The following is a 27,085-nucleotide window of genomic DNA, read 5'->3' on the forward strand; positions in this document are numbered from 1 at the left end:
AGAAATGCTCTGAAAATCCCACACACAACAGAAATTATGCCTGTTCTTTAAGGAGCAGCCATTGTAACATTAGTTAAGAATCTTATACCGATTAATTTAAACTTTACCTCAGGGAAAATTTTTTGGGGATAATGCAATATTTCTGCTCTGCTCTTTACTGTTTTTTTTTTTTTTTAAGAAATGCAAAAGGAGGGAAAAAGAAAAAAAAAACAAGAAAAATAAACAACTATGGTCAACTCTGAGAATGTTCTAAATAGCTACCTGTTTATAATAGACTGCTTTAGGTAAAATACCATGTTTGAATTGATAACTAATGAATCAAAGGCACCCCTTATTAAATTATCTTAATTTTACATACAAAAATGTATATGCTGCAATATTTTTTCATAGTTATAAATTTTAAGTACATTTATAACAATTGCATCTTCCCAAATAAATCATAATCTTTAAAAAAGTTTTCTATTAAGGCCCAAATGATTTCTAAGTTTCTTGAAGAAATGACAGACATAATATATGGTCCTAAAACCTGGATGGTTTAGGAACAAATCTAATATTTATTTATTCTTCTTTAAAAAGCACGTGTTGTGATTCCTTAAGCATCAACGTAAGGAAATTTCAACGCAAGGATTAGGAGAGGGAATTCTGTAGTGCTAAAATCAGAATATGGGATTGGGAACCATATCTGCTGAGTTTGTACCCATACTGTGCCACTAACTAGCTGTATGATGTTGGGCCGGTTACTTGTCTGCACTTCATCTGCAAATCAGAGACGATAGTATACCCATTTTATATTGCATGGCGATACAAATGCATTTATGTTGCCTGGCTCATAACACGTGTTTAAGATGTAGTCTTATGTTGACTTTCATTGGCTATCTAAGTCCAGCTTGGGAAGAAGAGAGGTCTTCACTGAAGGAAGCACAGGCAATACCTGATAATTACAAAATATCTGTTCTGAAGTGAGATCCCAGAAGAATAACTTCTACAAGGTAACCTTAAGGAATAAACCTGCTTCACAACTTCACTACTAAAGACTATATCACCTGAAGCTTTGAGGAATAGGACAGTACAGAAATGCGTATATTAAATAATTCATAATGTGTGTTTTAGAGGTTTGAACAGCATGGATAAGTCAATTCTAACAGCTTTATAATTAATGCAGTTTGTTTAAACTTTCCAAAGTTTGCTGACATGTCCCTGTTACCAGTTTAATGAAGGCCAATTAAATAGTCACAGCCTTCAGTGACAAAAGATTATATTTTGTTTCCTTGTACATTTTTGCATTTGTATATTTTACCCACAAATGATGACATCTGGTCATTATGTATGTGTGTGTGGTTTTTGTTTTTGTTTTTGTCAAACTAGTTATTTGCATTGCTTTCATTAGTTCAACAACATCTCTTTATTTTTTATTTTTTCAATTTTATTATGTTATGTTAATCACCCTACATTACATCATTAGTTTTTCAACAACATCTCTTTAAAAACAGGTTGATTTCATTTTATTTGGTTACAAGGACATGAGCTTAACTATGCTTAGAATCAAAGTTGAACAGGGGATGTGCAATGAATTTGATTAAAGTGAGGTAGTGGGACATCAGTTAATGTCCAACAGCTCTCGCTGACTTGTCTTTTTCTGTATAAATATTTTTCTGATCTAAAATTTACATGATCGAGTTGGAAGAAAATACACTCGGTCCAGCATTGATCATAAAGAGAAGACTTGATCCACAAAAACAAAAAAAAAAAAGAAAAGAAAAGAAAAAAATCACCTAATGGTTTTGAGGTGTACAGACTGAAATAATCTAAAATTTTGAAAAGTTAATTTGATCAACAATGTCCTTGTCAGAAACTAAATGTTAACTCACTTTATTTTCTTTTTCAAAACACTAGAAACTGAATAGGAGATGGCACTGGAAATTTGCATTCTAGTTGTCACTAAATTTCAGTGTGTCTTTGGACATATTTATGTTTTCTAACCAATCAACAAAGTGGGAACTACATGAGAAAATAAGTTTCAATATGTTTCAAATTGAGATAGTCGGGTATTCTGCTATTAGATATCACTCTTCTCCATTAAATAGTTTATGGCTGGACTTTAAAGTGACTTTTGACTGTTTCTAAAAAATCAAATATAAATTAGAAAGTGTAAAAGCCACTTAGATTCATTCATTCATTCATTCAGGATCATGATCATACCATATCCTTTTGGACATATATTTGCATTACACAACATTATTGGACCTTCTTATCATAAAATTCAGATCTTAGGCAAATTCATTTGACTAGTTTTACTCATAGCATATAATTATAGTATGTTCATTAAAAGATGTTATAAAGTGTATAATCATACTATTTCAAAAGGGAGGATTTACTTATTTGCTATAATGACTGTGAAAATTTTGGGGGGAACCAGCTATATATCTCTCTAGTAACAACTTCTGTCACTATTCCAAGAGGATGTGCTTGTGAAATACCCAGAATCAATGATGAGAGACCTATCAATGGCACTTCTTATCCAGGTAAACAGTAAATCTTAAACTAGGTAAGCAAAATCACCTGGAGAACTTACTTACCCCTCTTTCTTCACTTGAAAACCACTAAACTAAAGACCCAAATAGAACAAATGCTTGTGCAAAGATATGTAACTTTAAGGGGTGCGGGGGTGGTTCAGTCGGTTAAGCGACTGCCTTGGGCTCAGATCATGATATCAGGGTCCTAGGATGGAGTCCCATATGGCAACGGGCTCCTTGCTCAGCAGGCAGGCTGCTTCTCCCTCTCCCTCTGCTCCCTCCTGCCCCCCTGCTTGTGCTCTCTCTCTGTCAAATAAATTAATTAATTAAAAAAAAAAAGATATGTAACTTTACCACCATTGCATTTTTCTGAAGATAGGCTTTTTAATCTTATGCTCATTCAGGTTTTAGCTCAGGTACAAAGAAGTCTTCGATTATCATTATAGCTAGGGAGAATCCCCCCTGCCCTTAAATCTGTTAACTGTTCTGTTTTCTTTGTGTCATGAATCATTATCTAAAGTTATCTAAAATACATATTTATCTACATGGCTATTTCAGATCTCTCACTCAAGAAAAGATTTGCTTCATGAGGGTGGCGACTCTGTGTCATTTATAAGTGCCCAAAACTCTGCCTGACATATGGTAAGTGTTCAGTGATTCTGCTGAATGATTGTCATCAAATGAAGATTTGTACTTCAGTGAATCTTCTCCATTTTCATACCAGCAGAAAAAAAAATCTCTGAAAGCACTGATTTTATAAGAGCAAAGAATATGTAAGTACAAATGGAAAAAAACCCAAAAAACAAAAAACCTAGTAACCAGTCAATGTTATCTGAATCATTATCATTTAGAGACTCAGTGCCATAATGGGTTCCCATTTTAGTACTTATTCACCTTGAATACAACTATCCATACTCGTGGTCTCGCTTTCTCACAAGATTACGATGTTCTCAGGGGAGAGGTCATGTTTACTGGTGTTTTCCTAGGGTAAATTTTAGTGCCTTGAGACATTTTAGGTACTCAAAAAATGCTCATTCAGCAAAGATGATACTTTAACTATCAAATCATTAATGACCTTATATGTAATAGGAAAATGAAAACATCTTCTAGTTTTACAACTTTTTGCCTGTCTCCCAAGAGGTGTTCTGAGAGAATATAGTGTTCAGATATCACATGGTTTGGAAGGAAGACAGGCTGAATTAGAGGGAATTAAGAAGACAATCAGAGTTCAAAAAGGAGAAAAGCAGAACCACAGGCTATTGTAGTTAATGCAAACCACTAGGCATAACAACAATATATTCTACAAAAAGCTTTCCAAAATGTTTTTAAGTGTACCAAAGCTCACTTTCAATGTAATTCAATGAGGTCCTATTAAGTATGTATGATATGCAAAGAACTAGGGAAGTCACTGTTGGAGGAGGTTAGGAAAGAGAAGAAAAACATAGAGTCAGCCTTCAATTTGTCTACACTCCAAGGCAGAAGGTAAGCACAAAATAGAGCTAAAAACTCACAGCATATGGGACAAAAAGTAATGAATTCTTACAGAGGAAGATCAAGAAAAGATCCCAGAAGGTGTGTGATTTTGAGTTAAATATTAAAAGATGAATAAACTTTCCTCGATTATGCTCAGGAAACCTGAGGCTAAAGGACATAGTAAGCAAGTTAATGACTAAAACAAAACAAAGCAGGTACTAAGGCAAGGGATGTATTGGGTTTGGGATGAGGAGAGTGTGTGGTGCGTGGAAAAAGAGTGTAAAAAGATGAGTATGGCGGGAGAAATGGTAAGTAGCAGTCAGATCTTAGGAGATCTCCACTATGACAGAAGTTTGGGCTTTACTGCATAGAAAATATTCAGCAAGTAAATATATTTAAAGATTTTATTTATTTATTTGAGACAGAGAGAATGAGAGACAGAGAGCATGAGAGGGAGGAGGGTCAGAGGGAGAAGCAGACTCCCTGCCGAGCAGGGAGCCCAATGCGGGACTCGATCCGGGGACTCCAGGATCATGACCCGAGTTGAAGGCAGTCGCTTAACCAACTGAGCCACCCAGGCGCCCTCTCTCCACACATTTATTCATTTCAGTGGAGGAATGCTGCCCCATTGTGTGGTTCTGCCACAAGTTATTCCCAAAGTCCTTACTGTAAGCAGAGAGAACAACACTGTTCTGTGATTTATAACAAGATTTATGAAAAAAAATATTGTAAAAACATGGATAAGAATAAAAATAGTCTTCTCTGGTAGGCTATTTAAGAGGCTGATAATAGTGATTGTTTTGAAGGAGAGCTGGGAAGAGAGAGAGGGAAGGCAGGATTGCACTACACAACTCCAGGGGGCATCTTCCAACTAGATCACACTGTAAGGGGCACACCCCCGAGTCAGCAATGCCATGGCCATGGTGAGAAGACATTTTTATTATTCTTACTTTTTGAATTTTACACGATGCGCCTATATTAGCTATTTAAAAAAACAACAACTACTACTTTAAAAAAAGAAGAAAAATGCTATCTGAAAATGATTTGAAATAACCTTTTTAACAAAACGATTGCCCAAGACCATAACTAACAGAATGGTCACAAGAGAATTTTAATCTGTAGGGTTCAAAAGTAACCCAAATGGTCTTAAATCTATGGTAGGTTATTACATCAAAAATGGATGAAGATATCAATATGTACCACGATATGAGAAAAAGAAGTATTTTTGGTTGCCTCTAAGAATGCTTGCTGCCCAGTAACACTCTTTGACTTAGACATAGAATCACTGTGCACTGCTCACCTATGTGTCTTTTGGAACATTCTCAAAAGAGATGAATCTTTTAGTTACTTGTCCTTCTCCTTCTTCCTGTGTAGAGATTAGCATGAAGAGATGAATGGAACCTAAGTAGCCATCTTTTCATTTTGAGGATGGAGGCCCATGTGTTAAAGATAATAGAATAGAAAAACAGAAGCAGCCCTGGTCTCTGATGTGGAATTTTCATGCTAATCCTGGACTACATTGTCTGCATTTCTTTTATATGCATATGAATAAAGCCCTGGTTTGTTTAAGCCACCTAGTTAAGTTTTTGTTACTACCAGCTGTATAAAATTTGTACATTAGATAAAGGAAAATATCAAAATTATAACTCTGGTGGGAGCAGTACTAAAAAATCATTTGTTTGGTTCCAAGCCATCAGGCAACTACTTTACTGCAAATTACACCTTAAAACTTCCATTTCTTTTCTGACCTGCACCAGAAAAGGTAATGATAACTTCAGAAAGTAGGATCTTAAATCTGCAATGCTATTTTTAACATCATTTTCCTTCTGGTTAGCTTATGTGATCATAAAGATATTAAAGAAATAACAAAGTAAATTGATGTGTATGCTTTTTGTGTTTGCACAGAAATACTATCTATTTATATTCTATGTACTCAAAAACCTTTCTGCAGGTAAACCCTTCAGAAAGTAATGATGCATTAGAAAGGACTTTAAATCAACAATTTTACAATTAAGTAATGACCCAGGCTCTGATTAAAAAATTACAAGTGAGAATGCAACTTGGTGAAAAGAAGTGGGAAAATATTTTTGTTTTAGATGAAAACATTTTATTTGAAAACACAAGGTTTTTTTTAACCCTCATAGGAATTACTTCCTGAAGCATTCATAAACCACGTATATACAAAGAGCAGCTGGAGCATTTTGTTTATTTATAGGAAATGTGCAAAATGGAAGAAACGGAAATAACTCTGTAAAGCAGCCCTCACTGCTTGACCTGACACATTCACCCCAGGAATTTTGAGAAATTCCCAGAATGATGGTCTTTGCACACGTCAGAATAGCCTCTCCATCATCCACATTTGCCATTGTCCTTAGAGGTTTTTTAATTATTAGATTGCTGAACTGACCTGTCCAAGTTAAATAATAACCTGTAAAACTTACTCTGCATACATTACAAATGGTTTTACTGTCTTTTGAGTCAATGATTGCTTTATAACAGCAATTAAGGACTATAACTTATTGGGCAGAAATCTTAGGACTTCTGTATCTAAAGAAAACTACTCTGGTTTTGCAGATGGAAGTCACTTTCTTTGATCTCAATGTCTTTTAGCAATAGGTTCAGAGCACCCGAAACACGCAGGGTGCAGATTTGTATTTTCTCTCTTACTGACACAAATCAAGTGCAGATTTATCAAGCTGTGAAATATATTAAGTTCACAGGGTTTTAACAAAGGGTTACCAAACCTCAAGAACCTGCTGTGATTCAAACTACTTTCAGATGTCCTTTTAATTATATTAAATGAAAGTTTGGGTTGGCTTTGATGCTTATGGGCAAACATCGAAATCTCTTGAAAGAGCTGCTAAAAGTACTCCCTGTTGCTGTAGTTAATATACTACATTGTATGCACACCACTAGCCAATTTATTCTAGCCACTTTAACAAGGATATCCAGGCTGACAGGCCACACAGAATAGTATCACAAGTCAGGCAAAGCACAAATCATTAGAGGATTCCGAAAGTTGTTTGACATGCACCACGGAGCTCTTTGTCACACAGCCAATTAAGTGACCAAACAAGGAACTTGAAAATACTCATTAATTTCTTCCTAGCAGTATAAATGGAGGTTAGAATCCTTCTTGTCTTATGCACCAAAGGCAGACAAGTAAAACGGGCATAATTCAATTTGCACTTTGTCAAAGGTGCAAGTAGCAACTTTGGTTCACAGAAAAGTCCGCATTAAAGACCCAAAAATTAAAGGAAGAGGTAAAAATGTTTAGATAGTACATATCATAATGTAGTTATATGGGCTCCTGGATTTTTTTTTTTTTTAATTCAGCAAAAATTGACATTACTTTCAATCGCTGAGAAGCTTCGTCAGCATTTCTGAGCAGATTCGGCAGCCCTTGACGTTAGTTCCTCCTGTGTGAAATGAGAACCTCGGGAGCCTCCTGAATGCCACGCTCTGCAGGTCTTTCTTGTTCCTTCAGGCTGCCCTGTGGCCTCTCTTGTCGCTTTCTCTTCTCCCTGACCTCTTCGAGCCTGACCCTGTCCTGGGGCTCAGACCTAGATGCTTTTCTCTTCTCTCCCTACACTCATTCCCTTGATGAATTCACCTAGCACAGTGGCTGCAAATGCCACCTGAAGTGAAACGTGGCCAAACGATTCTTTCTAGCCGGACCTCTGCGCTGAACTTCATGCTTGTCTATCTGACTGCAGACTTAACATCTGTGTTGCGCAGCTAATGGGAATCTCAAAGTGGACGTGCCCCAAAGTTGAAATTCTTGTTGTGCTTGTCCCACTTTGGTCACAGACAGTCTCAATAAATAGGACTTCATCTTTCCAGCTGCTCATGTAAAACAATTTCTGTCATTTTTGGCTCCTCCTCCTCTGGCATCTCACATACCACCCCTAGCAAGTTCTGTTTGCTACCCTTAAAAAAAAAAAAAAAAAAGATCCTGAACCTGAGTAGTTATGTCAGCATCTCACACTCCTATTCTATTTGCCCATTATTGTCCTTGGTCACCCTGTTTCAGCCCTTAGTTTTCCTGCAATATTCTACTCTTCACTTTTAAAACACATTAGTTCATGTCATCACTCTGCTCAGAAACCCACAGTGGTTTACTGTGTCTCTGGGAATAAAAGCCAGCGTCCTTACAATGCTCTGTCAGATCTGGGCCCTTGCCATCCTGCACATTCATGTCCCACGACCCTCTTCTCTTTCACACTGGCCTCAGGAACTGTCTATCTCTCTGCTAGAGGGCTTTTTTCTGCATAGCTGCACAGTTCACTCCTTCACCTCCTTCAGGGTTTTGCTCAAATATCACCTCAGTGATGCATTTCTTGCTTTCTTTTTCTTAGTATTTATCATCTCATATGCCATATTTTTCGCATACTTACTGTATTATTTATATTCTGCCCCTAGAAAGTTTACCCTAAGAGGGAGAGCAGGATTTTGCCTGTTATGTGCATTGTTGCATTCCCAGTGCCGATAAGGTTATTGGGCCCCTGTGCTCAACTATTAATTCCTGACTGTTTTTGTTGTTAACTACTATGTGGTGTTTTTTCATAGTTGAAGACAGATACTGTTTTTCCATGCTGGTGCCTAGGATAGAGATCTCTAGGGGATAATTAAGGTAAAACAAACACTAAATTAATAAATAAGTAATGAACAAATCATAGTTCCAAATTGAAATAAACAGATGGCTTGTTTCAAATACTTTGTAAGCTTTTTTAAAAAAATTTTTTCAAAGCTTTTTTTTATTTATTTGGAGGGGGGTAGCAGAGGGAGAAGCAGACTCCCTGCTGAGCGGGGAGCCCAACACAAGTTTCAATCCCAGGACGCTGACATCATGACTGGAGCTGAAAGAAGATGCTTAACCGACTGAGTCACCCGGGCATCCCCAAATACTTTGTAAGCTTTAAAGAACACAAACCATCTACCTTTGAAGAAGAAGAAGAAGGCAGAGGAGGAAGAGGAGGAGGAGGAGAGGAAGTAAGGAAGGAGACCAGGGGTGTGTGTGCGTGTGTGTGTGTGTGTGCGTGTGTGTATTCATTCATTTGCATCTATCTACCAATTTTTTCTGATCAGTTCTCAACCTGATGGTGCAGTTAATAGCAGATTCCAAAGAATGACTCAAAAGATTCATATGGGTAACTGTATGTTCTTATATCTTCCATTAAGCAAGGTCGACTGCAGACTCTCCAGGGAGTATGTGCTGCCTCTGAGATCTGGAGAACAAAAGGAATTGCTGATAAAAATAAAAAAAAAAACAAACTTATTTCTTTACTAGGGAAACGTCCTGCTTCTAAAGCCATGAAGAATGAATGCCAGTAATTCTTAATATTTCCTGCTAAAGAAGAGAACAATGCCCACAAATATTACTACTTAAAAAATGAGAAAAAAATATAAATCTAAGTGCTGGTTACATTTAAAGAACATGAAAGTAGTTGTTCTTAAGTGGTTTGAGGTCATATTCTCCTCCCAGAGTCTCATGCATCTCTTTTTGGAGCCATGTGAATTTTTACTGGTTCAAGGACTATACTCCCAGACCCCCTGCCCCCATTCCATGACTGGAGTTAAGGACTTTGGCAATTCATCTGTACTAAAATGCCTATAATCAAAAAGACAAAAAATAACAAGCATTGCTGAGGATGTGAAGGAACATGCATTGTTGGCTGGAAATGCAAAATGGTGCAGTCACTCTGGAAAACAGTTTGACAGATCCTCCTTTTTTTTTTTTTAAAGATTTTATTTATTTATTCATGAGAGAGAGGCAGAGGGAGAAGCAGGCTCCCCGCGGAGCAGGGAGCCCGATGCGGGACTCGATCCCAGGACCCTGGGATCATGACCTGAGCCGAAGGCAGACACTTAACCGACTGAGCCACCCAGGCGTCCCTGACAGATCCTCCTTTAACAGAGAGTTACTGTATTTCCTATTTGTTTTTCTCCTCTCTTAATATGGTAATTTTTTGATCACAGAGTCCTCTGAAAACAAAAGGACCTCAAAGCAAATTATGTGTGTATTTGCACTTAATCAACAGTACAAAAATGATTATCATACAGCCATTTCAACTCAATCTCAAACAAAAAGGAAAGAAAAAACTATTTTACTCTATACTATCCCTGAAATACAGTAAAATAAATCAATAAACATAAACCAGAAGATATATCCTGACTCCTAACACCAAATAATGAAGTCAGTTCTGTAACAGAGGTATCCTAGGGATTTGGAACATGAGATTCTGAGTCAGGAATCCTAGCTTTGAATTCAAGAACCCCTCAATTACTATTGTATGATCTTGTGAAAGTCATTTAATTCCCCCTGGGCTCCATCTTCTCTACTCTAAGTTAAAAATAGCAATAATTGTATCATAGGATTGTTGTGGATATTAAATAAGAATTTATGCAAACTGCCCCCCACAGTGATGGCCACATAATTACTGCTTAATAACTGCATTTATTCTCAATAATAAATCATTGTTGATGTTGAGAAAGCATTGGAGGCACGTTAGAACAGCATGTGTTAGAACACCCATAGTGCCATGGGTGCTAATGTGTGACCTTGGGCCAGTCATCTCATCTCTCCAGCTAACTCATGTTCATCTTTCAGGTACCTTCTATTTATACATGACATCACAGTAGTTATCTAATATACATATGTAACACAAGCCTTACTTGTCTTCTCTGGCATAAAACTTAACACTCTCTTCTTAAATGAAGGTATCTCTTTTGCCCAAGACATGGTAATGATTTCTTCTTCTTTTTTTTTTACTATGACTCATATTAGTTTCTATCTTTTGACACTAAACAAAGAATTTAGTGTAATCTAAATTAAAACTAAATGAAAAAAATATTGGACCCAATTGTTTGGTTTTGTTAAAATTCTGGAGGTGCAAGAATAACGAGTATTGGGGATTCACATATTATTTAAAAAATCAAAGCAACCACCTTTTACTTGTTCACCTACAGATCAGTTAACAGTTATCATGGTTGACAGATGATGGTCCAGATTTTACTGTGCTTTTCTGGTGAAGTAAACAAATGTAGGAAGTAAAAAATAAATGTAGGAAAGATGGATCTAGGCAATTCATAGAATAAACAGTATACCTCTAAATAATTAAAAGCTAAATGGATTTAATGGTCAAAGTCAAACCTAGAAGAATCATTACTTAAACCGTGGAATGGCCACATTTTTTAAGAATCTCATGATACCTAAATAATTATATTTTTTCAAATTTAATACATAAAGCACTTCTAGTGTATTTTATACCTATTTCATAGATAGCTCAGAATGTGCTCCAAGCAGAAACACCAGGGACATTAGCCAAGTCTTTAAAATTCAAATAGACTAAAGCTTAAAGTATTATTTACCCTAGAATTTCATGGAGTAATAATCTACGTGACAATGAACAGAAGTAATGCCATGTCTTAGTGAGCAGAGCATTTCTGCTTCACAAATATTCTGTTTGTATTTGGTCTTATCAGATGTTTAGTCAATAGCTGAAACATTTATTCACAGCCAGTCAATTATAACACCAGGAAATCAACCATTGAGTAAACTGTGCTCTTAATTTTCCATCAGAGATTCATGTTTGAATGACCATGCATTTCATAGATTTAAATACCGAAAGTCTAATCATCTCCAAGGTCCCATTAAGGGGATAGCATAGATTGCAATCAAAAACAATCCTAATATTGCTCAAAAATGATCTTCAGCTTTCATTGCTAAAGAATACTTCAACTTCTCTACCTATTGTACATACTAAGAGGATAGGTTTTCATATATATATAAAATTACCAAAGCCTTAGGAGAAAAAACAAAACAAAACAAAAACAAAGGAATGTTTCTTATACCCAAAGATTCATTAATTTATAAAGTAAAACGCACATTATCTAATATCTGTTTGATGTAAATTATTTTCCCTCTTCTTTTTTGAAGCCCCCGGCCCCTTTCCCATCCCTTAGCTCAAGATGACATCTAAGCCTCAACTGCCTGACTGCTGTTGAGTCTCATATCTTTTGTGGGCTCCTGTACATATGGAATTAAATTTGTTTTTCTCCTGTTAATCTGTTTTACGTCAATTTAATCATTAGACAAGCCAAAGAACCTAGCGGGAAAAAAGGAAAATTTTGCCCACCTCTACACTGCCTTCTTGCCTTCTTCCCTTGTAAAAATAACTATAAAGGTTGTTTCTGGGATCTTTTCACACAGAACCCATAAACATAGCAATGGTTTCTACCCTGCTTAGAAACAAATTATAACATGTCAACTGGAGAAAAATTACATTTGTATCAGGACTAAAATGTTTACAGTGAGTGGGAAAATAAGACAGTCACAGCATGGGTTGAACATTTTGGTACAGAAGCATGATATTCCAAATGTTCTGGACTATTCTTTGTCTTACAGAATTTTGATTATATGTCATTTCTGAGTGATTTGCTACTCAATATTAATTAGCCTAATGTATTAATGAAATGTTTTCATACACACCTCTATGAAGAAATGAGAGATTTATATATTACACCCAACTCACCTTTTAGTTGTGATCAAAATTGTCACATACCAAGTTACCCCTCCTTGTTGGTCTGTGTTCATCTTGTATGACAGAGCATGAGCACTGCCAAATTTCTTTTAGGCACATACCTTTGCAACATGTCTCTCTATTCCCACCCTGCATGACCTCCCTGAAATCCCTTTAGCTCAACAGGGTACATTATCATTTTTCTATCAGATGCCCATAAATGCTACCACCAACAGAGACAATTCAACAACTTAACACATTTATAAAAACGCAGAAAGTACCTGGACATAGGCTCTGCAAGAGCGCTCTCTTTTCTGAAGCTGAATCCATTAAGACAGCAGATTAAACACAGAATAGAAAAAACAAGTTAGTGACAGAAGAAAACAAGAAAAATAAAAGAACACATCTACACAAAACACCTTATTTTGTTGTGCACTACTTTCTAGAAGAGAATGAAAGCTAAGCCGCAGCAAAATGTAAGCAATGAATGGCTTGAACACTAGTCGCCAGCACCTTTTCAGAATAACCCAAGTGAAAACTGGATGGTATAAAGTTGTTAATGATGGGAGGAAATCTTGGAATAAATTTAGTAGAAATTAGTAAAAATCATTATACTTCAGTCGTTTGAAATGATTCATTTCACATTAGGTTAGTTGTTAATTCATGAGCCACAAATGAAGACATACGAAGTTAAGTAAATTATGTCAAAAATTTGGAACCCACATTGCTTGTGGTTTAAAGATTATATAGATGGTTAATATGCACCACAAACCATATGTTCAAACACAAGAAATTTTGTTTATCGGAAAAATAGAAGTGCCCATTCATTATGATTATTTGGTTCCAAGGGAAAAATACCAACAGATAGGTAACTTCTGATTAGAAGAATGTGATTAATCTTCTGATTTATCACTGCTTTTATATCTTGAATAATTCCTTTTCACGGTTTTGACCAAAAACAAAAACAAAACAAAATAAAACAAAACTTAAACATTTTAGAAACTTCTGTGGGATAAGAAGCCTGTTTTCGTTTATTTGTTTGCAAACAGAGTGATGTTTTTCTGGGCAAAAGGTTAATAACAACTCATATTCAATCCCATTTTTTTTTTCCTGGTGATAAAATAAATAAGTAGTAAGTTTAACTGCCCTGTTTGAATAAATGACACAAAATTTCAAGAATTAGACTGTGACTTTCTTCCTCTTCCCTATTTTTTTCCTTCAGTAGCCTTGATTGTTGAAGGAGAAAATTACCCAGGTTTAAGAAGCAGTTACTCTGATGCTTTTTGTGCAGCTAATACTCTCTCAACTTTAATTCATGCAGTCTTCAATGAGCATCGAGCAGTTACTCCTCTAAAGAATTAAGTGAGGAATGAGTGCAAGTAAATTGCCAATGTTGTCATTTGGATCACTGACTCGCATCTTGGTTTTGCAGGACTCTAAACGCTTCAATTTCAATGTGGAGTTCAATTGCTTTGTACCAAGTTGACTTTGCAAATCTGATGGGTTATAACGGCTTCAGGGAACAGTGGGAACCACAGGAAATGAGAGCAAGCCAGCAAGCATGTGAATAACCTTTGCCCTCCCATCTCCTTACCCCATCATGCAAATTAACATATGACAGACCACATTATATAAACAATTGAAAAGAGCCAAATGGGAAACAAAAGAAAGCATTAAAAAGCTTCACAAATGGAAATTTGCCCATTATGTAGTTATTTGATATTCAGAGTAGGCAAGCTGATTAGCTGTAGCCAGTTAGAATGTGACATTAATTACCAGCTTTACCTGATATTGTCAGATATCAACACCATTTTTAAATAAAGATACAAAGTATTGCTATAACAAGTAATGTTATGGATATGTAACATTAATAGAAATTACTACTTCCAGTACATTAGGATAACAATAGCTGGCGGCAATATTCGTTAATAGCATACAGTCAGCCTGGGTAATAACACATTAAAATCACAGCATGTCCAGATTACATAGGCAGCTGTGGATTACATTTTATCAGGGACTTGGTTGTGATTCTATCAGGGGCATAAGTGACAAAAATAACTCTTTTATGCTCAGCATGAAAAAAAACTTTAATAATAATTTATATCTACTAGATAAAACAATCTGTTTTCTGAGGATGAAATTGCAGGAAAAACCATATTTGCCAGATAGAATGTCAGGCCTTCCTGTATCAAACCATCATTATTTGAAAAATTTCTTCCATCTTGATCAGTGAGACTCTTAGTCTGATGAGACACAAAAAAACTTAACATATTAAAAGACCACTCTCAAAAGTCATTTTTCATTCTAAAGGGGAATGTTCATTTAGTGAATTCCCTAGACGACTTTAGTCTGTTACTGCCAAATTCTTGCTTTTTTTTAAGGAGGAGGACTATCACGACATTCAAGGCCCTAAAATCCAGTTTCAGGTAACTGATCACTTCTACTACACAAATACCTTTTGGGGAACACACGTAGCAATCCTAGTATCTTTTCATTGGGGAGTTAATTCGCCATGTGATTTTATAAGGAATAAATTATACTCCTTAAAAAGATGTAAAATATACTTTACATATTTATGTAAATAAACTGCTTATATAGTGGATAGGTTATATACAATAAACATATAAAATGCTTATGTTTATATAAGTATATATTATATACTTACAAGTAGAAATAAGAATATAAAAAATGTATCTTCTCTGAAATTTAAAAAATGAATTATTTTCAATATTTACAATTCAAATTTGCTGAAATACAATTAAACCTTCTAAAAGTGTTAACATAGTGAAGTAAAATCTGAGAAATTTAAATATCAAAAGGAAATATAAATTAAAACCTAATTACTTATCCAATGAGTTTTAAGTACATTAATTAGATTAAATTATTTCATTTTTAAACATCTTTAATGAATTGCTAATATGCTTTCTCATTGTGGCTATTTTCTAAACTTCTACTTATTGATTAGACATTTATTTATTATGATTATTTTGATATAAAAGTATGAAAGAAAAAAAAACAAAATAAATCACATTTACTCATATTGACCTTGCCAGAATTTAGCATTCAAAACAGTAAACACCAAAGAAAATAGAATTGTAAATTCAAAATGTATAAGGAGAGATTATCACTTATTGTGTCTTTAGATTAGAGGCCAAATAGGGTCACCATTATAATAAAAGAGTGAAGCAGATTGAATATAACTAGTGATGCTCTTTAGAATGATCTGATTTTATAGAAAGAGAAAAATTAACCAGAGCAGTCTCACTGATTTTACTATAGCTTTTAAGATATATATATATATCTTTGAAAAATTATATATATATATATATATATATCTAAGCAAAGTCCTTACCTTGTTCAAACTCCGTGCAGCACTATCTTTTCCACCTGGGGTCAAGTTCCGGAGTTGTACATCTAGGAGGCCTACCAGCTGGTCCATGGCACGGACTGAGTAGGTGATGTCTCCAGCATTCAGATGATTTCTTGTTTGTTCAGCCAGCTCTCTAGCAATGTTGGCAGCTGTCTCTCCAGATTTCAACTGCAATTTTGAACACAGAATAAAAAGGAAAGAGATCTTCAATAAGTGACTCTATTGGTCTCTGAGTGAACAATTGTTTTTTGCATATGAATTATAATCATCAAGCCAAGAAATAGTTTTTAAACTCCCTCTTTACCTGGAATATATGCCCTGAGTTTTCCTGTTAATCCTTTTTTTTTCTGCAATACCTAACTTGAAATTTATATCTTTAGGAAGCACCCCCCTGAGGAATCTTACTTCTGAAAACTGTTCTCACCTTAATTATCCATGTGAGTGGTCAAATCTAAGGTTTGCCTTTTGATTTTCTCTGTGGGTTTTTAAATCTGATGTCGGTAAGTTTGTGTTATGACTCCCCAACCATATTCTAAGTTCTCAGAGGCAAGCACAAATTTTCCATTATGCCTAATTTAGTACTTAGTACACAAAGGCTACTGACTGGCTGCTAAGATCTGTGAAAATTTTATCTCAAATACAATCCCTGCTTTTCAAAGGGTCTTCATTTTCTTATTAACCAAGTAAGAGATTTTGATCCCAATGCACTAGGTAGCAAATTATTGCTGTTTCTAGCATCTTCCTTTTTGGAAGCTATATATATGGTGACTTTTCAAGTGTATTCTATAAGAGTATATCAAATTATCAACACTCCAAGGATGTTAAAAAAGAGACTAATACCCTGTGCTCATGTGAATAAATCTGGTAGTTTTGGGTATTAAGAAGATAGGGATATTTTACGCTGTAACAACTTAAATACATAATAGTGTCATGTTTACTAAACTTTTTTTTTTCAGCAGTCCAATATAAAATTTAGGGTTAGGGATGCCTGGGTGGCTCAGTTGGTTAAGCTTCTGCCTTTGGCTCAGGTTATGGTCCCGGGGTCCTGGGATCCAATCCCGCATCGGGATCCTTGCTCCAAGGGGAGCCTGCTTCTCCCTCTGACTGTCACTCCTCCTACTTGTGCACTCTTTTCCTCTCTCTCTCTCTTTCTCTGACAAGTAAATAAATAAAATCTTAAAAAAATAAAAAATAATTAAATTTAGGGTCACACAGAGAAAAGTCCTCTCTGTAAGGCTATCTTCCTAGGAGGTATTCAGACAGCTCTAAGGAGCATGACTAAGATTCTTAGTCACATAGGTTATCATAAGTATCTTCTAAGGGATGCTTAATAAATGTTTGTAGCAGGATCGAATGCTGAAGAAACAAATACATAAATTAGAGCTATTGGAACAGCTAAATCATTAATAATCTCATCCTCAAATATATAGAAAAATCCAAATTAAATGCAAAAAATGTGTAGTAACAAAATGTTGGCAGGGATTTGTGGAAATGTCTATCACCCTCAGAAATTACTACTAGGCATATATACTTGTATAGCTCCCAAGTAGAACAAATTACCAGTGTCCATTAAATTTTGAAAACTGTATACCTGAGTGATTTCTCTTATCAATTTCAGCCATAAGATATAAAATAATCCCACAGATGTAAAAAAGAAATGTTCAAAAATGTTCATTCTAGCTTGTTTATAACAGAAAACAAAATGGATTATGACCTGCAGAAAACTGCTCATGTATATAAATATCATAGGATACTGTACAACAGCTTAAAAGTATAAAGGAGATCAATATCGTTAACATCAATTTTCAACATGCTCTGTTGAGTTAAAATAAATGCAAGTATAAAAATTATTTATCTCTGTCGGTTAAGTGGCTGCTTTTGGCTCAGGTCATGATCCTGGAGTCCTGGGATCGAGTCCCACATTGGGCTCCTTGCTCAGCGGGGAGCCTGCTTCTCCCTCTCCCCATCCCCTGCTCATGCTCTCTCTCTCTCTGATAAATAAATAAAATCTTTAAATAAATTATTTATATATGCTAATATCTATTAGCATGGTATTCATGAAATAAAAATGCAAAACAATAGTAGCATATAAACATGTTATCTATGAAAAAGAAATACAATACATACAGCATGATATTTTTATATTTATTTTATATATATTTAAGCACATAGAACAAAATCTGAAAGATGGGAATCATAGGAAAAATCTTTTCTATAATGTTTAAATTTTACAAGAAGAATATGTTAAAGTATTTACTATATAATCAGTACTTTTTAGAAATCCTTAAAACTAGAAAATCTCCGCACTAACTTTAACAAATTTGTAAAATATGGTCAAGGAGTACATACCTAAAATATCTATAAAGCCAAATGGAATACATTATAGAGTTCAAGGAAAAGTACATAACACATTCAATGTAGATCAAAGTAGCATTCATGGTCCACTGATGGGTCACGAAAGTACTTTTTTTTTTTTTTAAAGATTTTATTTATTTATTTGACAGAGACAGAGACAGCTAGAGCAGGAACACAAGCAGGGGGAGTGGGGGAGGGAGAAGCAGGCTTCCCGCTGAGCAGGGAGCCCGATGCAGGGCTCGATCCCAGCACCCTGGGATCATGACCTGAGCCGAAGGCAGACGCTTAATGACTGAGCCACCCAGGCGCCCATGAAAGTACTTTTAAGTGGTCACCAAGTGACATAAATGTGATAATAATTCATACATTTTAATTTTACATACAATTTAAGGCTGCTTACTGGTAATCTAGTAATCAATGAATGATTTATAAAATTTGGTATTCATTAATTCAATTAGTGAGATGCTAGTATTCGCTAAGTATTCAAATTCAGTATTCCATTTAGTAAGTCTAAACACATGATAGAAGTGCTTGGTAACTTTGAAAAACTCTTCCTGTGTGTATGAATATCCAGTAGCTGGAATTCCTATAATTGTCCAAGGGAATGTTCTTTTAATCAATGCATGATTTTAATGTGATGGCATTTGTTGTAGTTTCCATCTATGCTATTCTTATAAAAATGAATATATTTGTAGAACTTTATGGTTTTACTTTGTTAATCATTGTATTGTATAATTGTTCTATAACCTTTGTTGTTGTTATATTGTTTTCTTCTATGCCTTTATTACCACATATTATTTTTTCTTTTCTTTTTTTTTAAGATTTTATTTATTTATTTGATAGAGAGAAAGCAAGAAAGCACAAGCAGAGGGAGCAGCAGAGGGAGAGGGAGAAGCAGGCTCCCTGTTCAGCAGGAGCCCAATGGATGCGGGGCTTGATAGCAGGACCCTGGGATCATGATCTGAGCCCAAAGCAGATGCTTAACTAACTGAACCACCCGGGTGCCCCCACATATTATTTTTTCTATGAGAAATGTCAGGGCAGAGGAAGACCTCTTTTGATTTACTTGTTGAAAAAAATTTGAAAAAAGTTTGAGATCTACTGAACTTGGTAATATATTTTCCTTATTTCCTTTCTTTGAAACTAAGGAGGCAAGTACTGACTTTGATGAATCTATCAGGGAATATTATGAAAAGCAAAATTGTTTCTCAAACAGAGAAAAAATAAGAATTGATAACAACTGGTATTTTCATACTGTTATTTCATTTCTCTTTTTTTTCTGTGTAGATGTATAAGCATAGTTTTCAAATTTGTTATTATAGTATTAGGGTGGGACATGAAAAGGTGGAAAGAAGGCCTATGTAGTTTCCTTACATAAAAATTTAAGCTTTTTGTTTATGTACAGTCATCAAAAAGTTAAAAATGTAGATGACTAATAAGTCAAAATATAACTGTTCTCAACATAAAAGATGATGGTGTTCACTATCTAAGTGTCAATAGCAGATAATCTAGAGTGGTAAAACAGTGAATCAAATACGAAAATCACTGGTGGATTATCTTAAAATAGTAGCTGTATTTTAGCATTCAAGAAGTGTTTATTTATGAAGAATAAATCAAATTATGTCCACCAAAGAACTCTGAAACTCAATATTCACCGAAAAGAAAGTTGTAAGGTAAAGAAAAAAAACCACTGAAGTAAAATTAAGTTATAAAAATGTTTATAATAAAAATGTGGAAAGTATGTTTTTAAAGTAAAATAAAAATTGATCCTGATCCTCTTAAAACTTAAGAAATCATAGTAAAAATCTTCCATTCATTCAACAATCATTTGGACACTCGTCATTTCCTGAGGAAATAAAAATGATTGTTATATAGCTCTTATACTCACAAACCTTACATTCTACCTGTTAGGATGGCGGTGGGGGTAGGGCATAAAGACAGGTAATAATAATGCAGCAGTGCAATTTTAATTACAGAAATGTATATGAGGTATTATGGGAATATAGTAGAGGGGTAATGAACAGGCTAGAAATAGGGTGGGAAGGCAAGAGAAATTAACAACTAGAATAACTGTGATTTGGGAAGACAGGGTACTGTAGGTACAATGGAAAGAAAAAATACACTTTTCTACCTTCAGAATTCAATATTGATACCTACATAGTATACATTGTGTATGCATATGTGGTAAATATATATTGTATCTTACTTTAAAAAATAGGATGACTGTCTCTATAAGTTCAACAATTATTCAGTCTATATGTTAATTGTTCTTTAATTAACGCATGAATTTCTTTTTTTTAAAGATTTTATTTATTCATTTGAGAGAGAGAGAAAGAGCACAAGCAGGGGGAAGGGCGGAGGGAGAGGGAGAAGCAGGCTCCCCGCTGAACAGGAAGCCCGATGCCACTTGGAGCTCAATCCCAGGACCCTGGGATCATGACCTGAGCTGAAGGCAGAAGCTTAACCAACTGAGCCACCCAGGCGCCCCTAACACGTGAATTTCTAATAGCACTGGGCTAAAGTCTGAGGCTACAATACTGAATAAAATGGGTCCCAATAAAAAGGAGCGTACAGGGGTGCCTGGGTGGCTCAGTCATTAAGCGTCTGCCTTCAGCTCAGGTCATGATCCCAGGGTTCTGGGATCAAGCCCCACATTGGGCTCCCTGCTCAGCGGGGAGCCTGCTTCTCCCTCTCCCACTCCCCCTGCTTGTGTTCCCTCTATTACTGTGTCTCTCTTTGTCAAATAAATAAATAAAATCTTTAAAAAAAAAAAAAAGGAGCTTACATACTAGCAATGGAAAGGGTTTTTAATAAATTAACTAAAGAATTATTTAATTTTAATTTTGTTGAGTGCAATACAGAACACAAGTTTAAGGGCATTTTACCCTAGTGTCTGTAGTTAGGAAATAATTTAGGAAGTGTTTTTCTAGAGAATAATGTTGAATGTGAGATGGAATGGGAAGGGAATTGGGTTGGGAGGTAGGGGAGGGCCTCTAGGCAGAGAGGACACTTTAGGAGGGAGGGACATGGGTCCTAGGGGAACTGAACAAAGGGGGCTCTAAGTGGGATTTAGGCCGCTGGAGAAGTGAGCAAGGGGCAGATTAAGTGGTCCCCTTCAGAAGTCATGATGAAGATTTGGGGAACTGCACTAAGAGTGAGGGAAGGTACTAACGTGTCTAAACAGGAGTGGTCTAATCAGAGTTGTATTTGAAATCAAATCAGTCAGAATGGATTAGAGGGTTCTGGAGTGGATGAAAGGGACTTTGCTAAGAGCTCCAGCAGCAGAAGCTGTGTTGGATTAGGGTAGCAGTGGTGAAAAGTGGCCTGATTTGGGAGAGATTTATAAGTACACCAATAGGCCCACTATACCATTGGCTGTGGGAGGGGAAGGAAAGAGAGGAACTCCAAGGTGGTGTCATTAACTGGATTCTCCAACAGCCATTGTGACCTTAACATTCATAGCTCAAAGTTTGCCTTTCCAGACTAGGCTTTCACTGACCATATTCTTTCCATTTCACTACAATTCTGGATCTTCACATCTTTAGAAAATGCAGGAAGAACTCTACTTATCTCAAAATCTGTCAGTAGCTTGTGAACAAACAAAGGACAAGACTCTTCAGTTTGCTAGAAATAGAAAGACTATTTTCCAGTGACAATTCAGGCATTTCTTTTCCATATAATAGTTGAACCAGGTAATGAAGTAGGAAGAATAACTCACTTCATATGCAAAGAAATATAGAAGCTATTCAAAACTGTAATTTCAAAGAATTTTAAATTGAAAAAGACTGGAGGAATTGTAAAGTGCAGTAAGCTCTTTAAAGGTATGCAACATAGAAAATATAAACTCCTTTTTGAAAATCTGAGTGTAATCTAGAGATCAAGCAAAAACCAGAGACTATTTTAGCAAGCAGTAATTAAGGTGAGAAAAAAGAATATTTTGCTACATAGGATTGAAGAGCCCAAGCTCTGAACTAAATTTGCTGGCTTTTCAAGAAGAAGAAGACCAATCTATCTTTCTATCCATCCATTTATCTTTGAACCTGCCTTTCCTTCTATCCAACCATCCATCCATCCAACCATCCATCCAACCATCCATCCATCCACCCATCCATCTATGAAACTACCTACCAATTTTTCTCTCTTCCTGCTCCCTTCTCTATTGTTGCTGGGGTAAAGACTCCTTTGTGTACAACTTTTGCCTTTTTCTTTCTGTACAAATTATGCTTTTTATTAAATCTCATCATTATGAAAGTATTCTGGCTAGTTTGTAATAAATTTCTTCATGAAATTCTGACTTTAGAGGCTTACATTTTCTCTAATAAAATATAATCCACTCTTTATCACCACACAAAATTTAATCTATAATTTCACCTGTACGTAAGTAGCCTGAATTCATTTGTGAATCAGAAGCCATCAAGATTCTTTGCCTGTTTTCTTCCTCTCTCATGGTCTGACTGCAAGGATGCGGGTGGGGGACATCACTCACTTCTTAACAAACAAGAAAATATAGTTTGCTTCTTCAAACTAAAGTAAGCATCCTGATCCATTTATTTGTGTATACTTCTGTATACAGTGGTGCCAAACACACAGTGGGTGAACAGTATTATCAATAATGAAAAGAATGATCCTCCCCATGGTATAGATACAGAGACTGATCCAGAGGTGTTCTTTCCTTGAAAGCCCTCAACAATTCCCCAGAAACACTATAAAGTCATAAAGGAGGTGCCTCACATTCCAAGATGCTTTCACTCATTGAACTCTTAAGGAGGGGAAACTGAATACACTGTTTACAGAGAGTCACTCCCTCCTTTCCTTTCTCATCTATGCTTTCACAAGAGGTTAAAAGTGTTCCTTTATTTTAAAAGTTTGAAGTTCACAGGACAACAAAAGGGGGAAGAGAGAAGGAATGGATCATGAAAAATAGCTATTTTACTTTAATTTTTCAACACGACAAAAAAAATCCACTAGAAAAAGGGGGAATTTAAGAGCAGAGTAGAGGGGATGGGGAAGACTGGGAGGTGGGGGGCAGTGCAAAGAGAAAGAAGAGGGTGGGAAAGGGAGGAGGGATGAGAAGAGAAGCGCAAAGCTGAGAACTATGCTGGGTACTTTCCAATTCTTGGTTCAAGGCCACTTTCCATCCTCCTCCATCCTGCTCTCTGCCCTACAGGGTGAACTTAGGATGTTATTCAGAGCGCCCTTTTTCTCTGGCTTCCACTGACTTTGTCCAATGGGGAAGGTGGGCAAGTGAATGTAAGGAGGAGGGAAAGTGAGGTCAGGGTATTTATTCCCCTAGGTCTCTTTCTGAAAAGCTGCCTGAGGCTAGACTGAATCTCTGTCTGTTCTTCTGTCCGTAGGTCAACTTTCCTCTCAAAGACATCTGCTTCCATTTTTTAGTCACTCCTTTGATACAGCAACCACAGGCCTGGGGTTGGGAACAGTTCCACCTCTGTTATAGCACTGCATTCCTGCTCAATCCCTCGCAGTTCACCTGTGCTCTGCCAATAACACTGTAAACAAACCCTATTCGAATGTTCCGTCTGTTTGTTGTTGGGACTCCGGTACTGACAGAGGAAATGAGCTAAGGTATGAATTCTGTGAAAGATGCTTTGGAGAGCAGGGAGATAATTTAGACAAATCGCTCTGTGAATACTGCATACAAATTCTCTCTTGGAGGTTTACAATGTTAATATTTAAAAGTTTTGGAGTTTTGTGGTTAAGAAACCTATTCAACTACCATTTATATTCCATGAATAGCATAAAAATTTGGAGGTATGAGGGACACACCAGGTAAAAGGGTGGACAAAAGTAAAGAGAGACTAGGAAAGTAAGTATGATATAAAGGCAGTCAAAATCTGGGCACAGTTTAATCAGTGTCGTGGCTACGCATGACGTCTTGATAAAGGCAGACCCCGCTAAAAACCCAGCTCCAACACTGACCTTGGTCTAGTTAAATAATCTGATTCAGGGTGCTCCAAAGCCTCCTGTTACACTTTTGAAGATTTTATAAACTTCTAAGAAATAAAGCTAAGGCCTTATTATAAATTCCACTGCCTAAATGCTATAATCTTAATATAATTGTAATATTACATAATTTTACAGACTCTACAGTATTAAACAGAAAAGCTCTGGAATATGGAACGTATTCGTTATATTGAAAAAAAAAACAAAACACCCATCCATAAATCAAATGGGCAACAGCTGTCTGGTCTTTGCAAAGAATTATCTCTTTTGTCAAGATTAGGAGGTCTGCAGAAGAAAGAAAAGAATTAAGCATCATTATCAGTTAAAGTCACCCAGTAATTCCTGCAATGAAATAGTCTAACTATATTCAGGAATTATCATGAAAACACTCAGCTTTCTAGGTGAATTATTACTGAATTAATATTACCCCCTGGGCTAAGTATGTAGGGAGTATTTTTTAAAAGTTGCTAATGTAAGGAGATATGCTACTGATCTCTTAATCTGATCACATCCAGCAAGAGTTATTTGCCCTGGGGTCTGAGCTACATTGTAATAAAATCAAAGGACATAAAAACTGTGGCAGGAACAGTGCTGAAATTGGAGAAGCATCATTATGAATAGCAACAAGTATGGAGATGCATATGTAAGAGGGTAACTAGAGTCAATATAACCACTGTTCTTCCATGATTTAGGGTAAATAGATAGTTATGGCTCATCTGCCAAATGATCTACTGGGTAGATATTTATGGATTATTATACAGTATTATTGAGGATCAGCCTGGTTAAAAACAAATAGAGAAAAGAGCAAATGGCACAGACAGGCTTTTAGTAAGGCCATCATTTGTAATATCTCTCAGGAAAAAATCTCTTTCAGAAATTCCTCAGCCTAGCTAATGTGCCATGGAAGGACTCTTCACTTTAGGAGTACATAAATCCACACAAATTGCTATAATAAGGATTCATCCCATAGCCCTTTTGGCATAAATGCACATCTGGTCTCTGTTTGTAATGAAATCAATTCAAAGCCCCACAGTGCATTAATAATAAAAATGTTCAACATATTGCAACTAAACAAGCCCTGAAAATTTGAGTCTGCAAGATTCTGTCACACATATGTATACTTTTAACACTGATAAATGATTAGGTTACAGAACATTTATCAAATAGCTTAAGATTCCAAAGGTAGACTTTTTTTGGTAATTATTATTTCCACAGGAAAACCCATATGCATGTATGCTAGAAGCTTTTGCTTGCTTGATTTATAATGCCTCTTGGACTTCTATATCTGGAGTTCACAATATCATAAAAATTTTATTAATAATAAAATTATTACAAGCAATAGTGCCTGGCTTAGAGGAAGTTCACAGATTTGCCCTTTAACAACAACAAAATTCTAGATTAGCACACAGCGTTATCAAAGGTTGTCACTAAATCTTAAAGAGAATTAAAATGTGAGAGTATTTCCACATTAATTAAAAAAAATCTTAACTATTTTGTTTGCAAGAGTTATAATCAACAACAGAAGATCTAGGTTTGGGAAAACCTCCCTGGTCAGTCACACGATTTACCTTTTGTGTTATATGGTTGACCCAAGGAGAAGAACAATTGCTAAGATCCGGTCCTTGGGGATCCCAGATTCCATCAGGAGCCAGACAGAGATAAGTTGATACTCCTAAAATAATGAGAAAAAATGGCTCTGCTTTAAATATTCAAACCATCTTGCTTACAAAGACTTCCTGTGTTATGTTTAAATATGAACAAAGGCAAAGCTGAGATCATTAAACTAAGATAATGTTTGTTAAAACACCACACACAGCGTCTGACAAACAACTGACATTGGAGAAATGCAACAGGACAAACAAAATCATTCAATATTTTTAAAGCACTTGTTGGCAACTACACCAGATCCAGGAAACAATTTCATAAATTAGAGTGATGTGGTACCTGCCTCTATGGGGCTGATTGTGTGAGTTTTCAGAATCAAGGCAGCAGCTGAGTCTTAAAGGAATCAGTTTTTCGGGAAAACAAGGTAGGAAAGGGCATTCCAGGTGCAGAAAAGAATATGTCGTCCTTGGGAAACTTCAAATGTTTTAAATTGAAGTCTACTCTATAGGGGAGTTGTGTTTAATGGACTTGGAAAGGCAAGCAAAGTCAGATCATAAACTCCCTTGTCTGCCACCTGTGGGTGCTGGAAAATCAATGAACATTAAGCAGAGGAGAGAAATGAGCTGATTAAGGTTTTAGAAAGATAACTGTGGCAGCAGCATGGAGGGTGAATCTGAGCGGGGAGATGTGAAGGTTTGGGGGAAGCTATTACAATAATTCAAGTGACAGCCTGTGTGGGTCTGAACAGGACCACAGCAGAAGGGACAGAGAAAAGGTTAAAAATAAGATTGTAGCATAGGGACATTCACCCGGGAGGGCTCCAGAAGGTTTGGTTTCCTTTAAAGCTCTCTCCCAATTTTCACAGAACAATAATGACATACTTCTATAGTGCTGTGTAGTTTTCAAACTGCTTTCAAATAAAGTATTTCACTCACCTTCACAACAAACATCTGAAGTGTTCGGGGGCGGGGGGGGGATGTTATTATTTCTCTTTCAGAAATAAAGGAACTGAGGCCCAGAACGAAGGGGACAGTGGTAAGAGACAAGGTTTCAAATGTTGGAACCAAACGGATTTCAGTACCACAGAAACTTTAGAACTAAACATTGCACCCTTTCATAAAGGGAAGAAAGATTTCAGAATATTTTTAAACACTTTGCTGAAAAAAGAAATTAAATGTGCACTTTCATAAAAGCCAATATTCTTTTTGGTCTTTCTACCACTTCACAAACTATAGGATTCAGAATGATATATCCACGTTGGAACCGTTCTAAGACAAACCCGTTTA

At 36.0% G+C, this 27,085-nt stretch overlaps 1 protein-coding gene across 1 annotated transcript in view; it reads right to left on the bottom strand.

Annotated features, from left to right (window-relative positions):
* Window positions 1-27,085, bottom strand: part of ADGRL3 (adhesion G protein-coupled receptor L3) — a 777,343-nt gene that overhangs the window by 111,638 nt on the left and 638,620 nt on the right. Inside the window, exons 10-12 of the mRNA XM_081813155.1 lie at window positions 25,763-25,866; window positions 15,861-16,046; window positions 12,790-12,828 (exon numbers count right to left, since the gene is read on the bottom strand). Of these exons, the coding sequence (XP_081669281.1) occupies window positions 12,790-12,828; window positions 15,861-16,046; window positions 25,763-25,866 (329 nt within the window). The remainder of the gene's footprint in view (window positions 1-12,789; window positions 12,829-15,860; window positions 16,047-25,762; window positions 25,867-27,085) is intronic.

The sequence above is a fragment of the Leptonychotes weddellii genome, chromosome 2, assembly GCF_054177405.1.
Source record: "Leptonychotes weddellii isolate Sample4059 chromosome 2, ASM5417740v2, whole genome shotgun sequence".
NCBI lineage: Eukaryota > Metazoa > Chordata > Mammalia > Carnivora > Phocidae > Leptonychotes > Leptonychotes weddellii.